This window comes from Schistocerca gregaria, chromosome 8 (genome assembly GCF_023897955.1).
Source record: "Schistocerca gregaria isolate iqSchGreg1 chromosome 8, iqSchGreg1.2, whole genome shotgun sequence".
Lineage (NCBI taxonomy): Eukaryota > Metazoa > Arthropoda > Insecta > Orthoptera > Acrididae > Schistocerca > Schistocerca gregaria.
Genome location: NC_064927.1, coordinates 92481310 through 92500592, shown reverse-complemented (window position 1 = coordinate 92500592; position 19283 = coordinate 92481310). Strand labels below are relative to the sequence as shown.

Below are 19283 nucleotides of genomic sequence, written 5' to 3'. Positions count from 1 at the left end.
TCAAAATATGCCAAAAGTAAAATTATCGATTGGCACTTTCTTGACCTAAGATTCGAAATCTATACTCCCGAAAAGTTTAACAGGTATTCTGAATAGTATAAACATCTGAAGTAACAGACTGTAATTATGAGGTGTTTACAACAATATGCCTTTAATCTATACATATATATTCCCTTTTGTTGGGATGACATTAACACTATTTCAGGAAGAAAAAAAGCATCACATGAGAGAATGCCATTCGGTAGTCTTCCAAAACAAAGATCAACAAAGACGGTGCAATTCACTCCCAATCTTTACTCAGTTCAATCTCGCCACTTTCATGAAGGATCATTGTGATGAGAGCAACACAAACACCCAGTCCTCAGGTGTAGAAAATCCCAATCCCGGCCGGGAATCGAACCCGGGACCCCTTCTACTCCCGAAAACTGTGGACATATAAAGTTGGAATACATGACTGAGGCCAGAATATTGGACATATGGGATGAAGTATTGCAGGCCGAGTAGTGATGAGATTTGAAAACAACACCCATTTCTGCAAAAAAGAAAAAGAAAACTTAGTTTTTTCTGACAACTGCGTGGATCAGAATAAGAACTGGAATATAATGGCAGTTTGGAGTTATCCGATCCAAACAAGGTGGTTTGAAGAAATTGAGCATTATTTCCTCATTCCTGGACACACTTACTTGCCCTCTGATAGAGACTTTGCTAAAACTGAAAAATATCAGAGGGAACAACCGAACGTATACTCTCCATCACACTGGAGAGAACTAATTGCTTCTTGTGGTCGTAAACACAAGTTCAGAGTCATAAGAATGGAAAGCGTTGATTTCTCTGACATAATAGGACTGCTTAATGATGATGATGATCATCTGCTTAATACTAATAAAAATAATGTGTTAGTAGTGTTCAGCTTAAATTCTCAGAGGCTGTATGCTTCAGATTTGAACAAACCAACCTATGGGTTATGAAACTGAAAACCAGAATGAACATGGAAATATCTACAAGGAATAAGGGGAACATAAGTACCATGGCTCTAAGACCGAAATACAATGGACCTGTTGAAATTAACGTGATGACTGGGTGTTGTGTGATGTCCTTAGGTTAGTTAGGTTTAAGTATTTTTAAGTTCTAGGGGACTGATGACCATAGCTGTTAAGTCCCATAGTGCTCAGAGCCATTTCAACATTTTGTTGAAATTAAGAAAATCAAAATGAATGATGTCATGTAGCTACTGGATTATGTTCGACCAATCTACCACGACTTTTATAGCACTTGCTGCCTGCTGCTGTTAGTGATGAAGATAATGGAGAAAAGGTGTAGAAGAAGTATTTTAGGTCATTGTTAATTTTTTTTTTCTGAAATGCGACATTGACTGTTCAGAATTAAGCAAATAGCAACATACCATCTTATTTTAAAATATTAATTTGTATATAATGTAGTTTAAAATATTTGTATTATGTCTCATAAAACAATGTAAAATATACCACAGAAATATATTACGTGTGTTCAACCAAAATTTAATAATTCACATGATTTGTTGCTTAAACATTAATATGGCTTTATCACGAAAGCATATAAATGTGGCTTGGCACTTTGTTGCCGGGACCCCCTGAATTTACCGTCGAGCTACCGGGCAGCTTGCAAGGTTTCGACTAACACGATGTTCACATAGTTTACTGTGTTTTAAGGGCGCCAGGAGAGCAACATTCGACCGCCCTGCGGACCAGCTATATGAGACGGCTGGTGTTACAGCACCTTGTTATAATGTACCAGCATTTCACATTTGCAATGGCTTATCTCACGATACATTAACCTGTGATCTTGCAATGTTAATCAGATAAATATGTTACCTATGAAAATGCATAACCGACGTTTCATTACTCTATGTTAATTATTTTTTGGTGTTGGGGTGTTTCTTCCGTCAATGTGTATGGTGCAGCTGTCGTCCGTCCTTTACTACCACTACAGGTTTCAGTTAATAACCGTTATCACAGCATTACAGTTGGTAAAGTATTTACCTGTCAGGCCAAGTCATATGATATGCCAATGTTATTACCACACCACAATCGAACGTAGTGAACATCAAAGGAACAAACAGGTATCCCAAGTCGAGAAGTGGCGTGCTGATGTGAAAGCGCAGTCCTGAAATGAATACTGATACCGGTTAGTTCTTTCGATGTTCCGCAGTTCTGATGGGGCTGTACTTAAAACACTGGCCCATTAATATGACGAGACACCATCGATAAATAGTGCACAACATTTTGTGTTGTGATAAAGGCTATTACCCGGAACCGGCAATGATAGTAAAGGACGTACAGATAATCAGTGAAATGATTTCGGAAGGAATAGGGCAAGCCGCGAGTACTCACGTCCGCTTGTGGAAGTCCTTGGCATCCTCGGCGTTGGCCGCCGCCTCCATCGGTGAGAGGCCGCCATTGACGACGACTCCGGGCACGGTGGCGGCGGCGGAGGTGTGCGCCGGGGGCGGTGTGAGGGTGGCCGGCGCCGGCGCCGCGGGGGCGGGGACGGGCGCGGGGGCGGGCGCGGGCACCACCACCGATACCGAGGCGGCGGCGGCGGCAGGCACGGGGGCGGCGGCGTGGGGTGGCGGCGCCAGCTGCAAGTGGTGCACGTGCGTGGGCGGCAGCTGGTGCACGAGGGGCGCGGCCGCCGCGGGCAGCGGGGGCGGCGGGGGCAGCGGCACGATCGTGCGCACGGCCGCCACAGCTGGCGGCGGGGGCGGCGGCGGCGGTGGGGGCGGAGGGGGCGGCGTGGGCGGCGCAGGGCTCGTGGACGCGGCCGGCACGTCCGCGGCGGCTGTGCTGCTCGGCTCCTCCTCTGCAACAGAACGATTTCCGTCAAAAACTCACTCCCCTCTGCTCCATTCACAAGATGTATAATTCGAGCTGGATTTCCAAAAAAAATTTACGTGCTTGTGATATAAGTGTCTCTTTATTTTTAACATTCCTCACACACTAATTTCTCGTCATCCGTGTATGTGTCGTGGTGGAAAGAATGCTACATACACTAAAATTTGCCACGTGTCCTCCGTGCCATCGCTTCTTCAGTTACATGAAGAGGCAAGGTTTCTACGCTGTGGTGACTAAAATCGCGGATTACGTACTAATATCGTGCTGGACCTCTCTTTTAAAAGCCCGGCGTAGTGCAGCATCTCGACATGGCACGGACTCGAGGCCTCTATAGCTGTCCATAAATGCGTGTTACCGGCGAAGGATTTCCTTCACGAACTGACCTCACGATTACGCCTCATAAATGTTCGATGGGATTCGTGTCGGCTGATCAGGGTGGCCAAATCATTCGCTGGAACTGTTCAGAATATTTTTCAAACCAATCGCGAACAATTGTGGCCTGGTGGCATGGAACTTTGTCTTCCACAAAAATTCCATCGTTGTTTGGGAACGTGAATGGTTGCAAATGCACTCCAAGTATCCGAACATCACAAGGAACCAGTCCACTCCATGTAAACACAGCCCACACCATTAGGAGTCACCAGCACCTCGCACAGTGCCTTGTTGACAACTTGGCCGATGACCGTGAGCTCTGAGCCACACTGGAACCCCACCAGCAGCTCTCACCAACTAATCTGACCAGGCCACGGTTCTCCAGTTGTGTAGGTTCCAACCGTCATGTTCACGAGCCCAGGAGGGGCACTGCAGCTGATGTATTGTTAGCAAAGGCACGTGCGACGGTCGTCTGCTGTCATATCCCATTAACGACAAATTTCACTGTCCAAATGGATACGTTCGTTCTACGTTCCCCATTGATTGCTACGGTTATTTCTCGCAATGATGCTTTGTCTGTTATCACTGACAAGTCTACGTAAACGCTGCTACTCTTGGCCGTCAAGGCTGTTGGTTACTATGTTGTCCTCAAATTTCGTATTCTCGGCACGCTCTTGGCACTGTGGATTCCCTAACAATTTCTCAAATGGAATGTTGCGTGCGTCTAGCTCCAACTACTATTTCGCGTTCGAAGTCCGTTAATTACTGTCGCGTGGCCATAACCTCGTCGGAAAGCTTTTCGCGTGACTCACCTGAGGACAAATGACAGCGCCGAAAATGCACTACCCTTTTATAAGTTGTGTACGCGATACTACCGTCACCTCTGTACGTGTATATCGTTATCGCATGACTTCTGTGTATGTCACCATCAGAATGAGTAGACAATTAACTGCAAATATTCTACACTAATTCAAGGAGTGCACGTTCTGGGGGACGTAAATCCACATCTGCAGAAGTGCTCATCACGCCACCATACTGTGCGTGGTGGAGGACTGCTAGTATTCCCTTTCCCGATCTATTCGCAAATGGAGCGATGGAAAAAGGATTGGTTCAAATGGCCCTGAGCACTATGGGACTTAACATCTGAGGTCATCAGTCACCTAGGACTTAGGACTACTTAAACCTAGCTAACCTAAGGACATCACACACATTCATGCCCGAGGCAGGATTCGAACCTGCGACTGTAGCAGTCTCGCGGTTCCGGCCTGATGCGCCTAGAACCGCTCGGCCATCGCGGCCGGCACCTTCCACGGTGATTCGACCGTTGTACGTCTATGTAAACAAAGTCGGTCCCTTAATTTTCACAACCAATTTCAATTATGCCTACATAAACACAACATGGCACTTGACACTGTCGTGCCACAGCCCTTATCTGACAGTTGGTAGTTTGAGATACTACAGAAAAATGCCTTTAGTACCTGGAAGTTACTCCCTCATGAGCATGGAATAGGAACAGAGATTAGACCAGAAGAAATGAAACCATCGAAGAATTCGGCGTCACATTTAAACGAGACGTAGAGGTAAGGAAATCTATTCTCCATTCCCTTTCCCATCACTCTTATTTTCAGCATCGTCCTGCAGAGCCACATCGCAAACACTTCTATTCTTCTTCATTCCGATTTTCACAAAGTCCACGATCGACTTTCATAGAACACTGTGCTGTACGGTAGACGTACACTGTCAGAAATTCCTTTCGAAAATTAAAGTCTGATAAGTGTGACTTGTTGTCCCGAGGAAATGTGCCAATCTGCGTCTAAAGACATCTCGATTTCATCCGCCATGCTTTAATTCCCTTCCAGTTCAGAAGGATTCCCTCACTTCACCAGCTATGTGGTGTTTAATTTTGATCCTAAGTTTGCGCTGCAAATATATCCTTGATATTGTCGTATTTCTTTGGTCTATTCTTAAATTCTATCTGTGCTCAGTACACCGTTCATTCCACTGAACAAATGCTGTTCCTCACTTTCACAAAGGACAGCAATGACATATCTCGCCGTATGAGCTGTACAAAACCTACGTATACAGTTTTTAGAGGTAATAAAAAGAAACACGTCTTTTATGTCGCAGTTGCGGCATTTCTCCGCTAGGGGCCCACGAAGGTTTTGACGCTGGCTATGTTGAGAGACGGTGTTCCGACTCCGCTGCTGACGTCCTACAGATTTCTTCTTGTGGGGAGGAGATGAAGCGTTCCGTGTACGAGACAGACGCTCCAGAAAACTGGTTGCCCACTCGGCTCAACATGCAGCCATTATTCACGAAGCACCTGGTTGTTTTGAGCGTGTTGGGCAATCATTAGCACGCTGACGCCAGTTCTGCATTAATGTAACCGAACGACATTTTCAGCAACATGTCTAAAACAATACTCGTCACGCGGCAGTTTGAACACTGTTCCTATCACCACTTGCATCAAATTCTCCGCTGACCTCTAGCGGAAAAGTGTTTCTTTTCTTCTGCTCTAAACACTCTAAATTTTGTATGTACAATAACCCTTCTAATCGACCTCGTATGGTCGGATTTACCATTTAGTTCGACCATCCGATTTCTGGTGCTTGTTTGGACTTGTCAGTAGCTCACCGTCTGCGATGTGGATACGCAGGCAGTTGACCGATGGCAGGTACAACAGTTCGATCAGTTTTAGTGCGACGTAATTTGTTTCTAAGTCGATTAGTAAGTGTTATTGTGCACACTCATGTTTTATAGTGACATTGTTCCTCTTGTATATTAAAGTGCGTAAAACTACATTATGGCATCAACTTAACATAAATATGTGACGCTGTCATTAGCGGAGAAAGTGAATGTACTTGTGAGGTTAGACAAAAGCCGATCTTCTCAAAATATTGCGAGGTAGGGGCTGGTGTAACAACTGTTACAGACTACAGCAAATTAAGAAAATTGTTGAAAGTCACACAATGACGACTGATCGTAAGAAAGAACTGAAAATATACAATATACACGAAGAAAAAAAAAAGATAAATTATACACAGTGCTTTGTGGGTGTGGTTTGTGCAGGAGAGGAGAGAAAGCACTACATCATATGGACCAATTATAAAAAAAAGGCACTAATTTTGTATGAAGAATTGGATGGAGTCAATGAAAATAAGAAATTTACAGCGAGTGAAAGCTAGCCATACGGGCGGGAAAAAACAGCATGACATTCGAAATGTAATTAATTCCAGTGATAAGCTGCCGATGAATTTCTTTATGAATTTGAAACTTAGTTACAGAGCTTAAGCTGTTCCCTGATCAACTGTATAACATTCACGAGTTTGTCTTACACTATGAAATGCTCGCTACAAGAACTTATGGTGCACAAAATGAGTCAGTACTGTAATAAGGCATGTACAGGCGTTAAACTTTCATTCTCAGTAGCAATTTCGTACCGTACAATACAGACGCACTATTGTACGCTATACTTTCGAGTAAGTTTTTTTAGGGCGTCGAAGTTTTCTTTTGGTTCTGTTACTGTTTTAACATGCAAAATTATTTCAGACACTATCTGCAGTTGAAAATGAAAGTTGTACCGTACTGTATTGTGATGTTACGGATCAATAAAGGTGTTCCTCTGATAATGTGAGATGTTTTGCGTTCCGGCCCTGCGTGGGGAACGGATGAGCGAGGGTCTACTGTTGGCAGTATGTCATGTTGCGCCGCTCGCAGTGAAGTACGTTACGAGTAGAGGCGGCTGACAGGAAGCGGCGTCAGCAGTGACCGCAGGCAGCGCGGCGCACGTTGCGCTGGTCAGGACACGGGCCGCCCCACGTCCCACAATGCAAGTGTTTGGCGACAGACAGCTCAATGGCCTATCCTGTTTCGCTGCCTATCGGTTAATACCAATGTATTTTAGGGAATTTAACGACGGGAAGGAAATTTGTTATTCTCTCGATCATCAATCGTAATGTTTCTACGACCCAGTTCCCCATTTCTGTCGCTTTTCAAATTGGTTGACCGGTAAGTCCCGGACGTGAACTGAAAGCAAACGGTACGAAAAACAGTGCGTGGTGAGTGTAATTTTGTAAATATGTTGTCAGTTTCCGACGAACAATGCTTAAGTAATGCAGTGGACTTTCAAATGTGACATGGAGAATGTTTCGTAAATACAGAAAATTGAAGTTCTATTAATAGGACTCAACAGGTTTAACCGGCACATTACTACACCCTCGTAAAATTTACGATTGCAGTTGACACCAATTCGTGGGTCCCGCCAATCTCGTACTGTCAATATAGAGTGCAAAACTGGACATTTTGTACTTATTTTGTATGTGGGAGATCTTATAACTGTAATTAACTTTTACATAAACTATAAATTATGACTTACTCCGAATAAAATATGGAGTAGTAAAATTTACGATTGTTTAGTAACAATGTAATTATTTCCCCAATTTAGTGTTCTAGGGTTAACGGACAATGAGTATATAACAGAAACCAAAGCAACATCGGCTGTACCGCAAGAAAACTTAACAGGACGTCAACTGAACTTATCAGGAAGTTCTTTATTTTCCTCATTTTATTAAAGGGAAGCGCATTTTACTTTTATTAAATGGGAAGGGGAACATAAATGCTGAAATATTTGCCGAAAAATCGAGCTCTTTAGTAACAGCACTAAATGCTGTACAGCTGTGCAATTTGTGAAATTTTACATTCACCTTTTCGCTTTTAGTGGCAAAGCCTTTCGTATACAATCAGTGGCTAGTGACAAAACATCAGTTAATTCTAATTCTGTTCACATGAGTAGCAATATATATTTACTTATTCGTGACAGTTATTGCAATATCATGTCTCCAAAAGCGTTGGAGTACAACATTTTTCCATCAGCGATCAATTTGGACTTTTGCAGAATGAGCTTGATGTAAATCGGCGTAATAAATATACTTCGCAAGTATAAATTCGTGTGGTAAGATTTATATACGGAGGTACTGGCACCTTCACTTCGCCGTATTGAAGAAATCGAACAGACGGCGACACAACCACTGCTCGGGCTAGTATAATCGAATCGATACAGTATTAGCAGATAAACAACAGTGAAGTTTATTAAACCGGTATTCACTGTTATTTCCGGATTCTAAAAGTTGTTTCCTGTAAACTTGGTGTGTGTGTGTGTGTGAATGATGTCCACAAACATCTCGCCATCTACAGGATGCAAAAGCAAAACACGGACAAGCTTTAGGGACAGGGGAAAAAAGTCTAGTACATACGGGCTCTAAAGAGCAATAAGGAGTTGTTCTCTTTGCTGCTATGAAAAACATATCTTCGACTGCAAGTATTTTGCTTTCCATATTTTTGGGAGGAGGTAGTATGGACCAAACCAAGAAACAAATGCGCAGTAAACATGGCGTCTAAAGAGCATACTTTAAGAGCTATGAACACTTGTTAATCTTCGCTAGTGGGAAATAAATCTCTTCTCTTGAAGAAGTGCCCATAGCTCTTAAGGTATGCATAGAACCCATTTTTACCGGACTATTTTTCTTCTTTTGGCCTATACTGCCTCCTGCCAATATATGAGCTTGAAGTAGAAATGTATTTCATTGTTGTTGTTCTGGTCTTCAGTCCTGAGACTGGTTTGATGCACCTCTCCATGCTACTCTATCCTGTGCAAGCATTATCTTCCAGTACTTACTGTAACCTACATCCTTCTCAATCTGCTTAGTGTATTCACCTCTTGGTCTCCCTCTATGGTTTTTACCCTCCACGCTGCCCTCCAATGCTAAATTTGTGATCCCTTGATGCCTCAGAACATGTCCTACCAATCGCGTCCTTCTTCTTGTCAAGTTGTGCCACAAACTCCTCTTCTCCCCAATTCTATTCAATACCTCCTCATTAGTTATGTGATCAACCCACCTAACCTTCAGCATTCTTCTGTAGCACCACATTTCAAAAGCATTTCATAGTTTCAAAAATTACCAAGTGCTCATAGCTCTCTAAGACAAGCATTTTAGAGCCGTTTTTCACTAGACTTCTTTTGGTGTAAGGAACCTGCCCCTAAGGCTTGTCTGTGTTTTCTTTATTTTTTTTACAGCCTGTATATTCCTCAAGGCACCTAACCGTATCTGGGGTAGAGAGTCTGGTGTATCACGGTCACTCTCTCACACCGTCCCCTTCCCTCCCTCCCTCCACCCCACGACCCTTTTTTCCTCCCAATCTTCCTTTTCAAAACACAAATGGTGTGTGCGAAGATCGATCGTCGTCCAGCCTCCGAGTCAGTCCGAATCTATCTAATTTTACATTCATGGTCTTTTCGTGAGGAGCAGCAATATGTTGGTTGGCTCTTCCTGTGGCGAAGGCCCTCGGGATTTTACCAGTAAAACAACCGTGATGCGCAACGCCTCTACTGTCCTCTCTGCCCACTGAAGTTGTAGAGTATCTACGTGAGGCTTTATCGCCTACTGAACGAACCCGTTTTTTGAGTTTTCACACACCCTACTCTTCCTCCTCAATTTTCTTTGCCAGTCCTAACTGCTAAGGTTCCAGGCTGAGTACTGCTCAACTACCGGTTATAGAAGGAAAGTTTTGTAAGCTACTTCCTTCCGGAGTGGACTACGCTTCCTGTGGATCCAACAATCAACCTGTCAGTCATTTGTCTACCTACAAGTAGTATTATGTGGCCATTCCATATCAAATTGCTCTGCAGGCTTAGTTCCTGATGCAATGATCAGCCAGAATATTACGACCACCTACATAGTAGCCGATATGTCCGCCTTTGGTACGAATAACATCGAGGACGCATCGTTCCATGAGCGCACTGAGACCTTGGTAGGTCGCTGGAGGGAGTTTGGGACCACATCTGTACACACAGGTCACCTAATTCCCGTAAATTCCGGAAAAGGGGCCGATGAACTCTGACGGCAGGTACAGTTCGATCGGGTTCAGGTCTGACACGTTTGGGGGGGGGGGGGGGGGGGAGTGGAGGGCAGCAAATCAACTTCAACTCGCCACTGTGTTCTTCTAACCACTCCATCACACTCCTGTCCCCTTGGCGCACTATTTTGTTGAAAAACAACCCCTACTATCGCAATCGTCATGAAGGGAAGTACTTGGTCTGCAATCAGTGTACGTTACACCTTGTCCGTCATGGTAGGTTACACGAGTTCCACTGGACGCATGGATGCCCACGTGAATCTTCTCCAGACCTTAATAGAGTACCGAGCGAGGTGGCGCAGTGGTTAGACAGTGGACTCGCATTCGGGAGGACGAGGTTCAATCCCGCGTCCGGCCATCCTGATTTAGGTTTTCCGTTATTTCCCTAAATCACTCCAGGCAAATGCCAGGATGGTTCCTTTGAAAGGGCACGGCCGACTTCCTTCCCCTTCTTTGCCTAATCCAATGAGACCGATGCCCTCGCTGTCTGGTCTCCTTCCCTAAACAACCCAACCTTAATAGAGCCACCGCCAGCTTGCCTCCGTCCCGCAGTACACTGTGTGTTCAGACACTGAACTCCGAACTCTCCCCAGCATCAAAGTCTGATGTAAGTTAGGATGAAGTTCGCCGCCTGTCTTGTTTTACCAGTCTGCGGAACCCCACGACTTCTCGAAGTGGCTGCACCTCGGTTTCGCCACGTGCTGAAAACACTCACTAAAGCAATCCTCGAACACCCGACAAGTCGTGCAGTCTCCGAAATAACTGTGCCGAGCCTCTGGGCCTTCGCAATATGCCCTCGGTTAGACTTCCCCATTCTACACACGGACTGCACGCTCACTGATATTACATGCACCGAACGTGTGTCCGACTAGCAGTCATTCCTCGCCAGGTGACGCTACTATCGCCTGTACAGGTTTACATCGATCGTAGTTCGGTGGTACCGGCCGGAGTGGCCGTGCGGTTCTAGGCGCAACAGTCTGGAGCCGAGCGACCGCTACGGTCGCAGGTTCGAATCCTGCCTCGGGCATGGATGTGCGTGATGTCCTTAGGTTAGTTAGGTTTAATTAGTTCTAAGTTCTAGGCGACTGATGACCTCAGAAGTTAAGTCGCATAGTGCTCAGAGCCATTTCAATCATTTTTTAGTTCGGTGGTCAAAATGTTCTGGCTTGTCTCAACGATAGAGATGGCCGTACCGTAGGTGCAACCACAACGGAGGGGTATCTGTTGAGAGGCAAGACAAACGTGTGGTTCCTGAAGAGGGGCAGCAGCCTTTTCAGTAGTTGCAGGGGCAACAGTCTGGATGATTGACTGATCTGGCCTTGCAACATTAATCAAACCGGCCTTGCTGTGCTGGTACTGCGAACGGCTGAAAGCAAGGGGAAACTACGGCCGTAATTTTTCTCGAGGGCATGCACCTTTACTGTATGGTTAAATGATGACGGCGTCCTCTTGGGTAAAATATTCCGGAGGTAAAATAGTCCCCCATTCAGATCTCCGGGCGGGGACAACTCAAGAGGACGTCGTTATCAGCAGAAAGAAAACTGGCATTCTACGGATTGGAGCGTGGAATGTCAGATCCCTTAATCGGGCAGGTAGGTTAGAAAATTTAAAAAGGGAAATGGATAGGTTAAAGTTAGATATAGTGGGAATTAGTGAAGTTCGGTGGCAGGAGAAACAAGACTTCTGGTCAGGTGAATACTGGGTTATAAATACGAAATCAAATAGGGGTAATGCAGGAGTAGGTTTAATAATGAATAAAAAAAATAGGAGTGCGGGTAAGCTACTACAAACAGCATAGTGAACGTATTATAGTGGCCAAGATAGACACGAAGCCCATGCCTACTACAGTAGTGCAAGTTTATATGCCAACTAGCTCTGCAGATGACGAAGAAATGTATGATGAGATAAAAGAAATTATACAGGTAGTGAAGGGAGACGAAAATTTAATAGTCATGGGTGACTGGAATTCGAGTGTAAGAAATGGGGGAGAAGAAAACATAGTAGTTGAATATGGATTGGGGGTAAGAAATGAAAGAGGAAGCCGTCTGGTAGAATTTTGCACAGAGCATAAATTAATCATGGCTAACACTTGGTTCAAGAATCAAAAAAGAAGGTTGTATACATGGAAGAATCCTGAAGATACTAGAAGGTATCATATAGATTATATAATGGTAAAACAGAGGTTTAGGAACCAGGTTTTAAAATATAAGACATTTCCAAGGGCAGATGTGGACTCTGACCACAATCTATTGGTTATGCACTGTAGATTAAAACTGAAGAAACTGCAAAAAGATGGGAATTTAAGGAGATGGGATCTAGATAAACTGACTAAACCAGTGGTTGTACAGAGTTTCAGGGAGAGCATAAGGGAACATTTGACAGGAATGGAGGAAAGAAATACATTAGAGGAAGACTGAGTAGGTCTGAGGGATAAAGTAGTGAAGGCAGCAGAGGATAAAGTAGGTAAAAAGAGGAGGGCTAGTAGAAATCCTAGGGTAACAGAAGAATCGTTGAATTTAATTGATGAAAGGAGAAAATGTAAAAACGCAGTAAATGAAGCAGGAAAAAAGGAATACAAAATTTTCAAAAATGAGATCGACATGAAGTGCAAAATGTCTAAGCAGGGTTGGCTAGAGGACAAATGTAAGGATGTAGAAGCATGTATCACTAGGGGTAAGATAGATACAGCCTACAGGAATATTAAAGAGACCTTTGGAGAAAAGAGAACCACTTCTATGAATATCAAGAACTCAGACGGAAACCCAGTTCTAAGCAAAGAGGGGAAAGCAGGAAGGTGGAAAGGAGTATACAGAGGGCCTATACAAGGGCGATGTACTTGAGGACAATATTATGGAATTGGAAGAGGATGTAGATGAAGATGAAATGGGAGGTATGATACTGCGTGAAGAGTTTGACAGCGCACTGAAAGACCTGAGTCGAAACAAGGCCCCAGGAGTAGACAACATTCCATTGGAACTAGTGACGGCCTTGGGAGAGCCAGTCCTGACAAAACTCTACCATCTGGTGAGCAAGATGTATGAGACAGGCGAAATACCCTCAGACTTCAAGAAGAATATAATAATCCCAATCCCAAACAAAGCAGGTGTTGACAAATGTGAAAATCACCGAACTATCAGTTTAATAAGTCACAGTTGCAAAATACTATCGCGAATTCTTTACAGACGAATGGAAAAACTGGTAGTAGCCGACCTCGGGAAACATCAGTTTGGATTCCGTAGAAATGTTGGAACACGTGAGGCAATACTGACCTTACGACTTATCTTAGAAGAAAGATTAAGGAAAGGGAAACCTACGTTTCTAGCATTTGTAGACTTAGAGAAAGCTTTTGACAATGTTGACTGGAATACTCTCTTTCTAATTCTAAAGGTGGCAGGGGTGAAATGCCGGGAGCGAAAAAAAGCTATTTGCAATTTGTATAGAAGCCAGATGGTAGTTGTAAGAGTCGACGGACATGAAGGGGAAGCTGTGGTTGGGAAGGGAGTGAGACAGAGTTGTAGCCTCTCCCCGATTTTATTCAATCTGTATATTGAGCAAGCAGTGAAGGAAACAAAAGAAAAATTTGGCGTAGGAATTAAAATCCATGGAGAAGAAATAAACACTTTGAGGTTCGCCGATGACATTGTAATTCTGTCAGAGACAGCAAAGGACCTGGAAGAGCAGTTGAACGGAATGGACAGTGTCTTGAAAGGAGGATATAAGATGAACATCAACAAAAGCAAAACGAAGATAATGGAATGCAGTCAAATTAAATCGGGTGATGCTGAGGGAATTAAATTATGAAATGAGACACTTAAAGCAGTAAAGGAGTTTTGCTATTTGGGGAGCAAAATAACTGATGATGTTCGAAGTAGAGAGGATATAATATGTAGACTGGCAATGACAAAGAAAGCGTTTCTGAAGAAGAGAAATTTGTTAACATCGAGTTTAGATTTAAGTGTCAGGAATTCGTTTCTGAAAATATTTGTATGGAGCGTAGCCATGTATGGAAGTGAAACATGGACGATAACTAGTTTGGACAAGAAGCGAATAGAAGCTTTCAAAATGTGGTGCTACAGAAGAATGCTGAAGCTTAGGTGGATAGATCACGTAACTAATAAGGAGGTGTGGAATAGGATTGGATAGAAGAGAAGTTTGTGGCACAACTTGACTAGAAGAAGAGATCGGTTGGTAGGACATGTTTTGAGGCATCAAGGGATCACCAATTTAGTATTGGAGGGCAGCGACGAGGGTAAAAATTGTAGAGGGAGACCAAGAGATGAATACACTAAGCAGATTCAGAAGGATGTAGGTTGCAGTAGGTACTGGGAGATGAAGAAGCTTGCACAGGATAGATTAGCATGGAGAGCTGCATCAAAGTCTCAGGACTGAAGACCACAACAACAACAACAACAATGTTCTGGCTGATGAGTGTCTTTAATGGCTCGAGAACAGTGTAATGAAATAATGTGTTTCCCCGTGTGCCCATATGTTAAGAGCCTGCTGCAGCCGGTGCACTGCGTCTGTGGCGCCTCGAGCTGCGACTAGTCTGGCGCGGAGCAGCACGTGCTGGCCGCCTGGGCCTTGGCGCTGTTGCCCAACGCGACGGAAATACTCGCTGCTGCTTCTTGCCGCCCACGTGTTTACCGTCGCGGCACGTCGGGTGCCCACTGTCACCTCCACACTGACAGCTACAATACTGCATGTTACAACGCGACACAACTCCTTTTACACTGGTTTTGACGTAGGACAGTATGCGTTGGATCTGTAGCTGTTTCTCAAACTCGCAACAACAGATGATACTGGACAGCTGCCACCGACACATTGCATTCACCACGTTTACATTATGTGCCGAAGACGAAAATTGTTTTTCGGAAACCGGTTTCCGTAGTCGTGTTTACATTTTAGATCTTAATCGATTATGACATGCCAATCAAATATCTGTTTCACATGAATTGTGTTGGCCAAAATACAAAAGCCCTGCGCCTTATAAACAACATGAATACTATTTATTCGTTTATTGTGTATACAGAATAGAGAGTAGTAAATCGCTGCTTGACTGGTTCACGAGCGTCGCGTCGGATGATGATGTGAAAGTTGCACAATATTTCAACGATACAGCTGCTGATGACTTCAGGGGTTTACTGACGTGTTGCTGTAGTGGCTCGTCAATATATACGCTGACTCGCTACGAAAGCGCAGGCGCCAAGGGGTTGGGCCGTAACGTCATGGTAGAGAGCACGGCGGCATCCAGTGTCCCCTGCCGTACAAACGGGTCATGGTCTTTGCATGCGCGGCCGCAAATGGCAGCCCAGTGCGCCCTGGCAGAATGCTGGGCGCAGTTTAAGTGAGCGATTCTCCGCCTGTGTCGACTCGGGTTCTGCCGTCTGCGGCCGATGCTAGTTCCCATGCCTTGCTGAGTTGAAATCCCTTGTCTTTTTACTTATACAGATTGCGACTGTTTCTTTAGTAATGGAGTCCCAGTACGTGAGGCCTATTTGTTTTTCCGTATTTCTTGCTGTGTACCTTGTCAAGACAGTGTTCATCCACAGGAGACTTCTCTCACCGACCAGTCTGGTGTGACGACTATGTTTAACAGTGCGACGCGTCTTGCCAATGTATGATTTCCCACAGTGGCACAGGATTTTATATAGGTCTATTCCTGGTCTGCTTAGACTTAATATTGTCTTTAACGGAACTTAACAAGCCGGCCGGTGTGCCCGTGCGGTTCTAGGCGCTTCAGTCTGGAACCACGTGACCACTACGGTCGCAGTTTCGAATCCTGTCTCCGGCATGGATGTGTATGATGTTCTTAGGTTAGTTAGGTTTAAGTAGTTCTAAGTTCTAGGGGGCTGATGACCACATATGGTAAGTCCCATAGTGCTCAGACCATTTGAACCCAACAAAGTTTGCAATCGCGCTGGAGGTCGGTAAACACGTTTTATTAACTAAGCAGTAATTACGTCGGGGAAATATTAAACAGGACATCTAGTAAATCACTATTACGAAAAACAACACACCGAGCATTCAGTAGGCCAATAGTTCATAGATAGTGCCTTTAATGTTTACCATAAACTTCGATACAAAATCAGCACGTGTCAATAGGTTTCCGGAAACTTTTTGCCATTCATTTGGTGTGATTTCCGCTATCACACTGCGAACGTTCTTTTCAGCTCTTGGATTATCAGTTGACTGTTACTGTAGCCTTTATTCTTTAAATTACTTCACAAATAAAAATCACAGGTAGACAGATCGAGCGATCTGAGAGGTCATAAACCTGCGAAAACTGTACGTTCCTCTCCCAAGCTTCATTGACGTATGTCATTGAAAACCGTGATATAAGCGCAGTATCGCCATATTGCTGCAAAAACGCATATTCTCGTTCTTCCTAAGTTAGCTGCGCTATGAATGGTTCGAAAAATTCCATTACATACACTTGACAGTTCAGGGTTTTGTTCAAGAACATGGGCCTATAATCAGTTGGCCTGAAACTACACAGCGCACCACTACTTTGAAATCACGCGCAGGCGCCTCAGAGCGTTCTCTGCCATTGTCTGTTGCCCAATGGCGTGTGTTTTGAGAGTTCACGTGCCTGCTACGTAAAACCGTGCTTCGTCTGAGATGATCCAAAGATCTGGATCCAGATAATAATTTCACACGAATCATTGGAGTACAAACGGCAGCTCCGTCAATTATACCTTGTGTTCGCGGTACTGTAAATGTGCGTATCGCTATCCCATCACTTCTGCCACTTCAGTGTATCTGCAGCACTTCACCGAGAACTGTACCCTTCTTTCCTTCATAATGGCAATGGTGATTTTGAAGGATAAATACGCGAATATCGTGCAACTCAATTTCTAACTTTTAGCTCAAGTTTCTTTCTGCAGGCAAATGCGTTTAATTCAGGTTCCACTGTAAATTGATAATTTTCGTGTCTCCTCCAAAATAGGTACGGTTGGAAGGAGCGAACAAAGAATGAGAATGACTGAAGAAAGCAAATGAATGTTAAATCCGGATGGTCGGGCTGTCACTGGTATTGGCCCTCTAAATTTCTGTGTAAACCAGCATCGCACCCCGTCTCCCTTCTCCTGCATTGGCCGAAGGAATAAACGCAACAGGCAGCAGGGAAAGCTGGGGCCTTGGGCGGACACCCGGGCCGCGCTGCTTGCGCCAAACGCGCTGGCCACGTCACGACCACCGCGGACTCACAATAGCCGGCAGCTGCGAGGGCACACCGCCAGCACACACGCTACCGCCCTTCCCCGAAACACCTGCTCCACGCTGAGGTGACAGCAATATGCACATTCACAGAGGGCGGAAGCATCGCGTATTTGAGCTGTACGAGGGCGGTGCATCGACGGAGCTGCCATTTGCACCCAGGTGATTCGTGTGAAAACGTTTCCGGCGTGATTATGGCCGCACAGACTTTCAATGCGGAATGGTAGTTGCAGCTAGACACCTGGGACATTATATTGCGGAGGAACCCACAGTGTCAAGACTGTACCGAGAATACCAAATTTCAGGGATTACCTCTCACCACAGACAGCGCAGTGGCCGACAGCCTTCACTTATCGGCCTGTAATGTATACTTAAAAATTGGGAGCGACATCGCTTTGTACGCTCCGAATTTTATTTCAAACTTTTCAGATAGTTTGCAATAAATTTTACCTTCGGTGTTGTGTTTGCTAATGTTGCTTTAATTATTTCTGTTGGTTTGTTATCTAGTTCAAACTCACTGAAAATGTTGAGTAATGTATTTCTATCTATAGAATCGTACGCCTTTTTACAATGTACAAATATTTCAACACTTCTAATTTTCCTAATTTCTGAGATATGCTTTACGTTTATGATATGCTCCTCCGAAAACCACCTTCATACTCCCTTAACTGTGGTTCACGTATTCTTTCACCTTTGCTAAGAAGAACCTTCGGCAGTACCTTCTAGGTCACTGCGAAGAGGCAGGTTCCTCTATATAGTTACGATCTGTTTTTATCCCCCTTTTTACGTAGGAGATGCCTTATTATAGTGAAGCAGTTTACTGTATGTGTTTACTATGCACACTGGGTACTTATTACAATTACTGTGTACGATGAACGATCGTGATGGGACGCAAAGGAAGACTGAGGCGGCGCAATCCGTGCAGGTGAACGCGTCTACACTTCAATCGTCAAGGTTGAAGACGTATGTAAGCCCTACCCACAGATCGGGACAATTTAACTATGGCGGCGGACCACAATTTATGTAGACAGTCGCTGTTGAAACAACGGTGAGGCGTACTCTACTGTAGCCACAAGTCACTCATTTATTTGTAACTATATACGATACGGCAACAGTACCTCGTTTCACATACTACTTCCTGTTTCACACTTGCACATATAAAACCCGTAAGTTTTAGCATGTACGAAGCAAACCGCAAGGATTCATTGAAATTTCTCACTTTGGTAAGATTCCTTTTATATCTTTGTCTTTTTACCATTAATTAATGTGTGTAAAAACTAGTAACATCCCTTTCAGAGGAAAACAGAGATAATACAAGTAAAAAATAGGCCTTAGATATGTTCATTATCTCACATAAACTCTTAATTGCCAAACACAAACTCACGTTTATTCGACTGAGTACGACTACGACGGTGTTAAAATGGAAAATTGAACAACAAGATCTTTGCTCAGCGGAATAGCTTACCACACAACGGTGACCACATGCTCAGGCGAGTCTGGCGACAACATCACAAGCTTAATGGTCAGACACGTAAGTCGGCCGATAAGATACACTGCTTACGTGAGGCCACCCGTCAACAGGCGTTCTATGCAAATGTGGGAAGAGTGCTTGACTGCATATTGTCGAGTATGTACAGTCTTCTGCAGACACTGGCCTCAAATGATGACTGCGATTTGAACGATTCGCTGTCCATTCCACTGATTGCTCCGATGGCTGTCGCGTAAAACTGATATGATGGAAAGAGGCTCGTAACTTCCAACTCGAGTATTTATACCTAGTTGGCAACTGTAACAAATTCTCCACGGGAGGTCACAGTGCTGGAGAACAGCTGCTCATGATCGGCAGTGGCTCGAAAGAGACGGACTGTTCCCTGTCAATGTTGTCCACGTCGAGGTTACTTCTCAAAAGCATCT

General features: G+C 44.3%; 1 protein-coding gene across 4 annotated transcripts in view; it reads right to left on the bottom strand.

Annotated features, from left to right (window-relative positions):
* LOC126284112 (max-binding protein MNT-like) overlaps window positions 1-19283 on the bottom strand; it is a 543977-nt gene that overhangs the window by 83556 nt on the left and 441138 nt on the right. For all 4 annotated transcript variants that reach the window (XM_049982774.1, XM_049982776.1, XM_049982775.1 and 1 more), the window contains one exon: window positions 2370-2838. In XM_049982774.1, the coding sequence (XP_049838731.1) occupies window positions 2370-2838 (469 nt within the window). The remainder of the gene's footprint in view (window positions 1-2369; window positions 2839-19283) is intronic.